Source organism: Coloeus monedula (genome assembly GCF_965178545.1).
Source record: "Coloeus monedula genome assembly, chromosome: 5".
In the NCBI taxonomy this organism is placed as follows: Eukaryota; Metazoa; Chordata; class Aves; order Passeriformes; family Corvidae; genus Coloeus; species Coloeus monedula.
The window spans coordinates 14,755,187-14,768,003 of record NC_138785.1 but is presented as its reverse complement, the minus strand read 5'-3'; the positions used below and the strand labels follow the sequence as shown (position 1 = coordinate 14,768,003).

General features: G+C 39.9%; 1 protein-coding gene across 8 annotated transcripts in view; it reads right to left on the bottom strand.

Moving 5' to 3' along the window:
* The window catches only part of WDFY3 (WD repeat and FYVE domain containing 3), a 156,264-nt gene that overhangs the window by 5,602 nt on the left and 137,845 nt on the right, over positions 1–12,817 (bottom strand). For 6 of the 8 annotated variants that reach the window (XM_082282308.1, XM_082282313.1, XM_082282307.1 and 3 more), the window contains 12 exons: positions 12,410–12,529; positions 11,613–11,730; positions 10,373–10,479; positions 9,684–9,837; positions 8,037–8,128; positions 7,506–7,718; positions 5,635–5,782; positions 4,663–4,817; positions 4,221–4,379; positions 2,690–2,869; positions 1,447–1,629; positions 717–813 (listed from right to left, as the gene is read on the bottom strand). In XM_082282308.1, coding sequence (XP_082138434.1) covers positions 717–813; positions 1,447–1,629; positions 2,690–2,869; positions 4,221–4,379; positions 4,663–4,817; positions 5,635–5,782; positions 7,506–7,718; positions 8,037–8,128; positions 9,684–9,837; positions 10,373–10,479; positions 11,613–11,730; positions 12,410–12,529 — 1,726 coding nt within the window. Of the gene's footprint in view, positions 1–716; positions 814–1,446; positions 1,630–2,689; positions 2,870–4,220; positions 4,380–4,662; positions 4,818–5,634; positions 5,783–6,409; positions 6,825–7,505; positions 7,719–8,036; positions 8,129–9,683; positions 9,838–10,372; positions 10,480–11,612; positions 11,731–12,409; positions 12,530–12,817 lie in introns of those variants that run through there. The other 2 variants (XM_082282312.1, XR_014226431.1) reach the window with 2 other exon arrangements.

Below are 12,817 nucleotides of genomic sequence, written 5' to 3'. Positions count from 1 at the left end.
CAAGTTAGCAAAACCTTTCAGCAAAACTTACACAAGTAAGCACAGTCAGCTATGCTGAAACTCTGACTGAAAAATATGATGCAGACTTGTTAATAACAGGACTTGTTAACACAAAAAAGCAATTACCAAAGACATACTCCAAGTGACCCTGAAAAAACCCAAAAGCTGTACTGATATAATAATTACTAATGAGTATCATGAGATTCAGATCCAAATCCAGCTTGTATCTTCGATATGAAGATCGCAAGAGGAAGATGAGATGGCTAAAAGAAACCATCCTGAAGCACAGACCAAAATCTTCCAACACGGGCAGATGATATCATTGCTTGTCTTGTACAGACTGTACCATCAGTCAATTTTTTTAAACTCTGCTGTTATGCTATAATTCCATTTCATACTAAAAAATATCTAGCTTTTGGACAATCGACTGGGTTCACCAAGAAGAGAAACAAATACACAGAGAAAAGTTCCACCTTCACAGATAAAATAGCTAGGATATGCAACATTTTTTCTTATTTGTAGCAAAATGAAACTACCTTAAGCAACGTGGAGAACAAAGAACTCAGATGCTCTGTTTATTGTGCCCACTGGATGTCTACTGCCTTGAGACTAAATCTCCGTCACCAATTCTGCACTGTATAACCACAGGACTTCACCTACCTATAGCAAAGATCAGATGCAACAGGCAAGTACCAAACACTTGTCAGGAGACATACCTATTTGTGCTTCCTGACAGTCCTCTTGCATTTCCAGCATCTCCACAGGCTCCGGAGCTGGTGTTTCTGGCACTTGCAAAAACTCCATCCGCCAAAACTGGAGGGACAGGGGATAAGCAAAGTGGCACTTACTGAACTCTTGGCTTTTTTCTGAGCTATTTGTAGAGTTAAAATGGCTTAGTAGAACTGTGTATTTGCACTGGTAGCATGTAAGGCAGGTCATATCTCCATACTAAACCCTGGTTTTGGGGACTAGAAACTACAAAAGGACATCTATGTTCATGCCTGAATCCACTCCACACAGCCGTACTGACCAGCAGATTCTGGTTAAGGCTGCACACAAAAGTACTGAAAATTGGGTTAGACTTGTAGTTTTCAGAGATGACAGTAAGTTTCTCTTTTCTTTCTAGGCAGCAAAATGAATTGTTTCAAGGTGTGTGAAACAAAAATGGTGAACCAAAACAACAGTCTCCAGGCATGAAAGCTGGAGACCAAAACAAAGCAGGAAGGAAAATGTTTGCTCTGCTGACTATTGCTGGTCACCACATCCCAATGGGGGATTCCAAAAGGAGAAAGAACTGTTCAGGTGAAACACCCAAGTACATACAGCAGGACTGCTTTTGGTCCTGGCCAAGACACTGTGTTGGAAAGGCATGACTTCTCTAAAGCAGACTACTACTACTACCAAGGCACAAACTTAATTTTCCAGGCAGTGATTGCTGGTACTTACCCGGACAACTCCGTCCGAATGCCCCGTTACGATGACGTTCTGGGTGTCCCACTCATTCATCTCTGACACAAAACAGCACATGATCTGCTGGCTTCGGCCAGTGAAGGTGTTTACACTTGCAGTAGGGCTGCCATTAATGCTCCACACATGGATGTAAGTGCCAGCACATGATACAATGTCTCCCTGCAAAGACAAAGAACACCTCCAGATTTCAATACGAAGTTGCAGGTATTCTTCAGCAAAAATAAAAGCCAGGTTCATTTTTAAGCCAAGTTCCAAGGCTGGCACTTTTCAGCAAGTTCTATTAAAGGTGAGCCTGGCCAGCTACAGAAACCTTTAGGATTATATGCATTTTTTAAAAAAAACTGTACCTAGAAAACCAGACTTAGTAGGAACCTATTTGGTCTATTTACAGCATAGAACGAATTGACCAATTTCTCCACTTTTCATAGCATAATAATCCAACAGCATATTTCCAGTACTTTCTCTTTTCAGTTTCCAAAGACTGCTTACGTTGACTCTGCTCTTTTCCACAAACATGCACCACTTTAAATTTCATTTGCTTGCTTATTGGGAACAGTCCAAACTAGTGGAGAGGTGAAACAGGAGCTGCAGTCTAAAGCACTGGCAGCACTACAACCAGACCATCAGCAGCTAATAAACTGTGCCACTTGCTACCCCCTCCTTGCATTGCAGCCCTTTTTTGTCTTGGTTGCAACCACTGCGTCTGCTCCAGCTGCAACAGGGTCCATCCAGCCCTGACGGCCACGCATGGGAGCTGGATAAATGGTGACTTGTAACTCACAGGACCACCAAGGACAGAAGCTTTTAGGATATGTCTGTTTCCACCAAACTGGCACTGCAGCTTCACCCAAGGTATCTCCTGTTTCCTTCAAATTCAGCTTAAGATAAGAGAAGCCAACCAAGGTCATGTATCAAAAGCTTTTCTTAGCTCCTGTGGCAGGTTTGGCAGCGCCCTTGCAATGTCACACTAGCTATACTACTTCCAGCACGGTTAATAACCTCTTCTAAGCTCAAGCCACTCTGCACGGAATACACCCGCATATGGCTCTGGACAAATGACACAAATTATTCCCTAAACCAGTTGTAATCAGTTTTCAGATGAGTTATGTAAGTTCTGCCAAATTAACAGGAGACCCTAGCTTGTTTTCCTTTGGTTTAATGATTTCCAACTCTTGCTACTGATCCCACTGCACCCTGGTGGATGGAGTGTGGCTCTCACCGTTAGTTCATTTATACAGAGTGCTGAAATTGGAGCCCTGTGCCCTCGGAGCTGTGTCAGGAAGGAGAGCTTATTCAGATCCCAGATGATGCAGGTGCGATCCCGGGATCCACTCACAATTATGTGATACGCCAGCGATGCCGTTAAGCACGTGACAGTGTCAGTGTGACCCAGCAGTGCCTGCAAAACACAAGTCAGGAGCAAAAGCTGAAATCAGGAGAGAACACAAAAACTGCACATTAAACCCTCTTACCTGAAAGATTCAGATAATACAACCAGAATATCCTATCAGAAGATGCAGCTGCCTTAGAAATTTTCAGTTGATATCTATTTCCATAATTCAAAATGGTAAAAGTAATAACTTTTTCCATTTAGAAGAAACTCTGACAAAACAAAATTTTAAGGGTCTAATGTTACAGACCCTTCCACTGAAGAAAACCCCATTCCGGATCAGTAGCCTGTTTATAAGGTCAGAACGTGTTCCAGGCTGCACCTGAAATTATATTCTGAAAATAGAAGTTAATGACTCCTATAGAAACTGCTGCTGACTATGAGAAGATAAAAGAGACAAGAAAGAGTTGCAACCAAAAAGGCAAAGTCAATTGGAAGGAGGAGAAAATTACAAGCGTCTACTCATCCTAGGCCCTACTTTAACATTTTAGGCTTAATCTAACCATTGGAAGAAGAGTCTGGAATACAGGCAAATTACTGCAGCTTACGGAGTTAAAAATCACTAGTTGAATACAGTAAATGGCCTTAAAATATGCTGCCCCAAAACTTAAGATATAGTGTTTTATCTTGTACAGTTTTTAAGTAAAACACCTTGGAAAACAGAGCTTTAGACAGCTGACTACTGCACAAGGGAAGTTATTAAATAATTCTCTAAATTTCCTTTCATAAATTTGAGGGGAAGATTTCCTCTCAAAAAAAGAGTACTGCTATTAAGATGCTAATGGAACAGTAACACAAACTATAACAGTGATACACAGCTGCTAGAATATTTTGACTTAGCTGGGGTTGGGTTTTTTGGTTGCATTTGTCGGGTTTGTTTTTTCTTTAGTAAACACACAAAACTTACTTTGCACTTAGCTGCAGCTGACTTTAAAGCATGGGTGCTTGTTTTAGATTAAAAGTTGCTGTAATTAAACTAATTAACTTTTTTGTTTAGAAGACTAAAATTAACCTTTAAGGCAGCCTCCTTTCACTGCCCTTCTGACACAGTTTTTAGATGGGGGGTTACACATAACACTACAAAAAAGCAGATCATTTCACAAAACACACCTGCATAATTTTGTTAACATCACTACCAAATTCCCTTTCTCTCCAGAAGGCTCCTGGCAATCCACTATTCTTAAAAAGAATGCAATTTTAAAGATGCATTTTGCCCACTTTCAATGCAGGTCAGTATCTCAACTACTCCATTCTCCAGGGATCTGCTAGACTTGGTTTCAAAGGTGAGCAACACTCATTACATAATTACTTTGATCATGTAACAATTATTTATATGAAAGGCAGTTTTATTGTATTTTACCTGTTTCAGTGTGAGGGCTTTAGCTTTTTCTTTGGAGATACCCATTTCCCACACACACACTGCTGTGCTTGTTCCTCCAGTGATAACTAGTTTGGGGTTGGGGCAAATGGCACACAGAATCTGACCCCATTCGGACAAGCATTCATAAACAATCACTGCCTAAAAATACAGAAAACAAAGAATTACTTGCAGAACTAGTACTCTGTAGGATAAAAATAAAAACCTGGCTGCCACCTTGCGTTCATTAAGTCACTAAGACCTGGTAAAAAAATTATTATTAGTTAATGTTATTCTGCCAGCATTCTGATGAAGAGCACCCGAGAGGGAGCAATAAAACTTAGGCAGCACAGGATTATTTAATTCACATACGAAATAAATTTCCATTGTCATATTTTTTTCACTATTGAGTACTAATTGCTGAAACAAATTGCAGATTACAAACCTTGTCTGACTCATAGGTCCCCAGTCTGCAGCTGAGGTCTGCATAGCCCCAAGCAAACGTTTTATTCCATGTGGGTGGGATGAGAACCTTGTTCTGTTCTACCGCCAGAATGCCTTTATCAGTACACACAATCTGCCCCACAGGCTCCTTGAGCTCTGAAAAAGAAGATGGGGTTATGTTTTATTGCTGGGAGAGACAAATACTGTCTAATCCCTTGAAGAACCTGCTGCTCTGCCAAAGCAAGGTCTCTGTAGTAGCTATTTATATATTCTTTGCTTCAGCTGCAGTGATGGCAACTTTTACTCCATTCCTAACAAATGCAGAGCCAAATATAGAATAGTGCTTTCTAATTTCCTGACTTAGTCTTCTCTCTAAGCCCTGCTATGCACCATGTAATAGAACAGCCTTCTCTCTTTACAGCAGGAAGCCACAGATTCCTTTACTCAGCTAGGAAAGAAATCCCTCTATAGCATTTACCTGCCTCGCAGACAATTATGTTTTGTTCAGTCTAATGTCAGATATGAAGTTAAAAACCACGTTCTTTTGTCTCAGTGCAGCTACCAACACCACCCTTTCCTGCAAACATTCCTCAGTATTTCTTGTCACTGTGATAAATTATCCTTTTGCCGTGAAAATCACAAAAATTGAGGCTATCACAGGCTGAGAAGCAACATACCCTGAATGTTGTTTGTTAAATTCAAACTTATAAAGAGGTGCTCGGGTTCCAATTTTATCCCTTTATTTTAAAATGTTATTTTAAACTGGTGCAGCTATGGTGTTTCCCAAGTACCTTTAAGGTAGCTAAGAACATAATCTTACAGCATTAGGATATTTTGAATTTGTCTTTCTCACAAAACTGTGGGTAGTGTAAGAAAATTAGAACTTAACAAAAGATGGAAAAGTACTGTCTTGCTGAAACTCTGAATGCTTGGGCAAAGAAACAGCAGTAACTGCTGTGGGTTTAAAGTTTACCCTTCACTGGAGCAAGAGATGGCCGCAGGTTGTCCAAATGATGGAAAAAGATCTTGTCACTTGTGGAACCAGGGGGCACAGAGGTTCCCACAGCCTCTCCATTCAGACGGCTTCTAACACGCTTTGGTGGGTGGGGCTTTTTGAAGAGCTGAAATTCATCAAGAAACTAATGATCAACAAAAGTCACAGGTTTACAAGGGCACAAGCTTAAAAAGATCATAAATACACCCAATATACCTTCTAAAAATCCTGCAGGTCAGTAAATGTTACCTTACTGCTCTCAGTATTCACTAATAACTCATGGTGAACATTTCAAAAAACTTTAACAAACAGTATGAAAACCAACAGGGAGCAAAGTTGCTCTGCCCTCTCAGGCTGTGGCATCTCAGGACCCTCATGGAGTCTGTGAGAGCCCTCTTCCAAGCACAGCACCAGCTCTGCAATGTTTTACGTCACAAGTTTTTAAAATACAAACCCAAACTGCCAGCCACATTACCAGTGCAAGAGATGGGATAAAGAAGATGCATGTTATATCATGCAGGATAGGAGTGAAAAAATGCACAGCAGCTGTGTGTCACTGAGAGAGCCTGCCCTGGATCCCCCATGGAAAGTCACAGAGGGGGACAGCAGAACTCTACAGTTACATAAAAATGTGCTCCAAGAGCGCTTACCACCAACAGGGCCTTAAGGAAGTTTAGAGTTTCCCAAGTTTATTGCAGTCTATTTCCTCTAGCAAAGCATCATGCAATTCCTGGTATATCTCACAGGTTTGTACCTAACAGGCATCTGAAGATTCAGGCAGAGCTCTGGACTCAGCTGCAGTGCTCTTCTATTTCCCTGGCCTCTGCCCCAGTCCCCATCCGTCCATCTGGCTTTACCTGGGCCATGTCTGATTACATTACAATCCAGAGATTGGTTATTACATAAGAGGAGAAAACCCTACAGCCACTACATCATTAGATTATTAAGAGAGAGCAAGGAAGGGGAAGGAGAAAAGCCACAGAACACAGATGAGCAGTTCTTAGCCTTCTTTCCAAGCAACGAGAGACAGACAGCTCTAAGTGGGTTGCCACAGGAAACATCCTGTGGCTGTCCTGAAACATTATGTGCTGAGAGCCGAGTTTTGAGTTTCCAACACATAGCTTGAGTTCCCAGTGGATTGCTGAAGGTATCTGTGGCTTCCACCAAATCTAGGATTGGAAATATTCACCAATGACATTTAAGATTTTCACTGGATCACAAAAAGGCTCTAAAGAAGCGCCCAATAAGAAAAACCAAACCAAAACAACCAACACTGAGACTCCCCCAAATGTGAACCCCCCAGATTTAATATTACATTGAATTATTTAATGTAATCTCTTGAAGAGAATACAAACTTTAAAGCTGCACCAAAACCAGGTCTTCATAGCTCCTTAACTACAGCTGTCCTACAAGAGTGAATCACCCAAGAGACTGGGGTAAAAAAAAGGAGCAGAAGTTATTATAGAAATTATTTTATTACAGGGTAACTTCAAATACCTTAGCACTAGGCATTACTTTGAAGTTGCACTTTCACTCCTCCCATATGACTTTGTAGCAGGAACATACTTCCCTTTTTTTATGCTGATTTTTAGAGTTGAGCCATAATTCATTGTGCCTTTATTTTAAGGATGTAAAGGGGGAAAAAAAGATATTTCTAATCTCACAAGCAAAGCCCAAAGTCAATCTTTGTGTAATTTATGATGGAAACATAGATGATTTCATATCACTAGAAGAATATTTATGGATAAACGCTCCCAAGAAGTTTCACTCCTAAAACACCTTCCTATTTTATATTAACACATTTTAATTTGAGTGTTAACTGGAAAGTAAGAATTCTACTAAGGGTATACCTGCTTTGGTATCTGTCCAAAGTTATTAATGAATCCTATGGTAGCTGTCTCTTTTAATGGATCATTGATGTTATATATGTCCACTTGTCCCTCATAGAAGAGATGGTGAAAGACATTTACAGCTTCTACTGCAGCAGGACCTTGCTGTTTATAGCCAAAGATCAAGTCAATCCACTCATGCAGGTGAGCACTCACAAAGTCACATTCCAGAGCCTGAAATTCAAAAGGCATGCATTAAAACTAGACAAATTGCTCATTGGTTGAGCTTACTACACCTGCCACGAGGAAGAATGCAGAACATATTCTGACATATTTTTGTTATGTTTTGATGAAGCTTTTCATTGAAGCAAGTCTTGCCTCAATGTACTCTGTAGCCGAAAAGGAAGGGGAGGAAACACTACAGACCTTGGCAACAATCAGGCACCAACGCTGAACTCACAGACTGGCCTGTGACTGCACAAACTGAGCTTAGATTAATGTGCAATGGAAAGTCCCAATATTTACTACTGTCTTCATTAAAATTCAAATTACCTCCCGATGGACTCTGATAAACTCACGAGGATCTCCTTTTGCCCATGGAGGGAGTATTACATCACCGAGTTTAGTGCCATTTTGTTTGCAACCTAATAAAAAACAAAAAAGAAGGAAAAACTGGGAGAGAAGCACTGAAACTGAACTGCAACAGCAAAGGCGAAAAAGAAGTGAAAAAAAAAAAGAAAAAGATAATCAAATTCTAGTATCTTGTCTCTATAAGAAGCCACTTCAGTCTTTTCTTTAAAATAATATGTTGGTTCTAAATGTCGGCAATAAAACATGAAAAAATTCTGCCTCAGTTGTTCATATAAGATTGCTTTCAGGAGAAAGAATCCAAATATTCCTTACTGAGGCTTCTCAGGAGGATGATAGCATGGTATCATAGAATGAAAATTTTTGTTTTACTCCTGAGAATAGCCTGTACTCCTGTGATGTGCAGCCAAATACTCACTTCAGATCTAACTGGTATCCCCCACAAGCTCCATGCCCAAGGATACTGGTGATTCCCCTGGTGTGCCCATGGCCTGGGCACATTCGTCTGTCCTGGACAGCCCCCTTCTCACTCTGAACATTAAACGGTGGCATGTTGTGATTACCAAAAATATATTTGGTGAAACTCCTCTGTTATATTCTTGTTCTGTCACTTGTTGCCAAGAGACAATTCCACACTTCCTGTGAACTCAGAGGAATACCAACAAACTTCCCAGTTTACAGGAGCACACAAAAAATAAGTGCAATGCTCCAACAGAAAAATTGCTTTCATCACCAGACTTCAAATCTTCCTTTCTTTTCACCTGGGAGGAAGGGGAGCAGGATTGCCACAAATTATCACAATTCAAAGTACCGCAGTGTTTGGCAATTGTTCCTAAAAAAACCCTTTTCTACCGTTGTTCCAAATGCTCAGTGAAGAATTTCTGGACTCCAATGGTTACAGTCCAAAATTACCAGATACACAGATAAGCAGACAAGAGCTCAACATTTTTTCAGTAATACCCATATTCTTCTGTGTAAAATACACCTGGGAGAGGTTTTGTAGGGTGTTCTTTGGGTTTTGCTTTTCTTTTTTTGTAAGGTTGTGCTAAGTCATAAAACCTATGACTTGATTAATCTTTATTATTGTTATTAGATTCACAGCACAGAGCCCAGAATGTAAGAGCTTAGTGTCACTACTAACAGTGACATATAATAAGTAACATGAATCTCCTACACACAACAGGTCTCCTACATGACTCCTGTTGAATAATCACTGTCACAAAAGCTGTGACAATTCAAAAAACGTTTAGGAATACTTTCAAATGAAGTTCTGAAAGTGAAGATTGTAAAATAGATTTTGCAAAGCTTAAACAAATAAGCATCAAAGACGGCAAACACCATCATGGAATAGGTTACATGGAGAAAAATGCAAAGCAGAGAAACTCCAAGTAAAATACGGTTATCTGTGCCTTTTGAACTCGTAAAAAAACCAAAAATTGACAAAAATACACCACTCCAACAAAAATCCTTTCAGGAACTAGTCCTGCAATTCACAGAAGACACTTTGTATTAGCTGCTTAAAATGAACACCCACTGCTTGAGAAAATATCTCATGTCTGTCTGGCTCTGTTCTCCCACCCGCAGTGCAGCTATCAAGCTCTTATTGCCTACCTAGGTCAAAATTGTTGGAATTGAGCAGGAACTCGGGGAGGTAGAAGAACTCTGGGATGAGCTCCTTCACATCTGCCATGTTGTGCTTGGAGGCGGAGTACCAGGCCTCGCGCACACTGTGGAACATGCGGTCAGCCAGGTCGAAGTGACCACCCTGCCAGGCAGAGAGAGGAGCACAGGTCAGTGTCACAGCATCCTTCAGCACAGCAGGCTTTGCCAGGAAGGCAAATCAGAACATCCTCTGCCTAATGAAGACACTAGAACATAGCACATTTCTTCCTCTAACACAGTGGATCTAATCAGCTGCATTACTTTAAGGTACATAACAGAAAACATAGATACAGATATACAGAATTTTAAGAAAAGAGTAATCTGTCTGATTTCAAGTTTGGTCTCTTTCAGAGAAACAGTAAAGTATTTTTCACAATAAAGCTTGCTTTGGTTTTTGTCTGCTGTACTTTGTTCTGCATACGTTTAGAAAAATGTTCAAACTACAAGGAAAAAAAAAAGCTGAATTCCATCACATCTTTTAAAAAGACACATCAAAAAGCTGCCAGGCAATAAGAACAATGCAAAAAGTATTTATTCTATGATATTTGATGAAAACAAAGCTGACTGATCATATTTCTCAGTGATGTCTGAAATACACAGCAGGTAAGAAACATAAAGTGAGGTGATGCAATTTTTACCTGCAACCGTAAGAAAATCTGAGTAAAAGGCTCCATCCGGACAAGGTAAGAAGCCACGATCATGGCTGAGGAATAGTGGGTCCCATAGTGATAAGCTGGGGTTTCCCCTGCAGGTTAAAAATCATAAACATAGGAGAAATAAAGTAGTTAGGTGACAGAATCAGTCCTAACAGAAAAAAAATTAACACTGTATTTTAATTACTCTGTGGCCTTAGACACACTCAAAATTGGAATTTGTAATTTTCATTTTCAGAAGTCTGAAAGCTTTATGTTTTGTCACTTGAGTTTTGGCTGTAGTGTAGTAGCCCTAATTCAATAGGGTTCTGCAGAGCAGTACTGAATGGTTACTCAATTTTTATTTTAACTAATTGAAATGTTGCAGTGCAGCTATGATGATTTCTGCTGAAGAAACATTTAAGAAAAGATTTTTTAAAATTTTTGGTCTTATTTTTAACTGTGGATTTAAAGTCTTGGGCAGAAATACGTATCAGGACTGTTGCCTACAGATTTTGAAAGCTTTTATTTTCTTAATTTCCCGGCAAAAAGTCTGCATAAGCCTTGGAAAATACTGATCCATTTCTAGAAATGAATGTCTTTTCCACCTACTGTTGTTTGACACAGAACAGCACTGCAGTAGTTAAACAGGCCTCTGTCTTCAATAAAAGCACACAAGAAAACTTGTCTTGCCAAACACAAAAGCTTTATTTTCAATATATAAGGAAGCTCTAAAATCATGAACAGGTAACTTAATTGCATCTCATTCTGAGGCTTTTTTAGCTACAAAGCTGCTGTTTCCTTAGCCAGAAAACACGCATTAAGATTAGAAATGAAAAAACTAGGATAGTGCTAATGCAGAAGCATTTGCATTCTTGGTACTACTTATTTTCATGCAGCTGTGTTCAAACTGTACTTGTAGACACAGCTGGTTGTGTGCTTCACATGCCTGCCCATTCCAGTCTTTAGACAATGTTAAACTCATCTAAATGTGCAACTGTTCTGTCTTTGTTTTTACATATAAACAAAGCTGTCATATAGATTTAAAATAAACAACACAGAAAGAAAGCCAGTGTCCCTCTGTTCTAATTTAGTCTTTGCTGGACAGTCACCAAAAAACATGGCAGAGTTCTGCACATCTCTACCCAGAGCTCTTTACTCATACTATTAAAAAAATCCATGAGTCCCTCCCATGACGAAAGGAACATGTTCCTCTGCTCTTTCTGAAGGATGGATTATTACTTACCATTGGGATCTTCCCAGTCCTTGTATCGTTTCTTGTACTGGGCTAACCTGTCCTCTGTTTGAGCTCCCATGGGCTTGGCCAGGTTTCTGAATGTTTTGGGATTCGTAAGATCCAGTTCCTTTAAAAATAAAACAGGCAGTAATTTATAAAAACAAACCAAATCCTTTCAACACTGCTGATTACCATAGTTAACACCACCTACCTCCTAAGGTTGTTATCCCTGCTTTCTATACACACAGTAGGTGCAATGCTGAATATGCTTAAAACAGTCCTTCAGTCTGATCCAAGGCAGTATGTTTTATTTTAAATCACATCTGAGTTTTGGATAACTTTTGCTCTGTTCCTCTCATCCTGTCCCCAGTTCCCCCCAGTTTTTTCATGAATACTTGACAAGCACCCTTAACAATATTTTATGTAATGGTCTGGTTGGTGGCAATGGCTGTCCCCAAAAGCATTAATAGGATGTTTCACCTTTTCCAAAAGCAAATTCTTTCACTATAGGGCCAGATTTCATAGCAACCCCTACCACAGTCTTCTGGACAAGGATGCTTTCTCCATGGGCTTAGCATACTTCAGGATACTCAGTTTAAAGCTAATGCAGACATTTACAGGAACTGCTGCAAGGTAGAGGGGCAAATGTCTCTTTCTGGATCCCAGCCCTCGCCTGTGCACAGACCAATAACATCTGTAAAATCAGTCCAGCCAAGATTCTCTAATACCCTCCCTGCTGAGATGTGGGAGGAACGAAATAGGAACCTCCAACCTATAAAAGATTGCTGACAAGATGTTTTATTTACCTCAGAGTCATAGTCTGCAAGGATCCAGGGAAAGACAGGGTACTGCATGAGGTCGTTATAGGATCTGCCAGCCAGAGTGTTTAAGTGCATCAGGTACTGGAAGTTACTGATTTCTCCTCTCTTAATGAAAACAGATAAACACAGTGAAGTTTTCACTTTACAACAATCAAATGTCAACCTACCAGACTTTCAGTGTTCAGCTTCCCCAAACACAGAAACTTACCTCAATATTACAATGCTCATTCTACTTTTACTACAGCCCTCCCCCTGCATTTTCAACAATAGAACCATTTCCTATTTGATGGTATCATAAAATACCACAAATTAAATGCTGAGATACACTTTCTGTAACAGTATGTTCCCCATTAGAATAAATGGATGCAACTTATGGTTACTGATCATTTACGT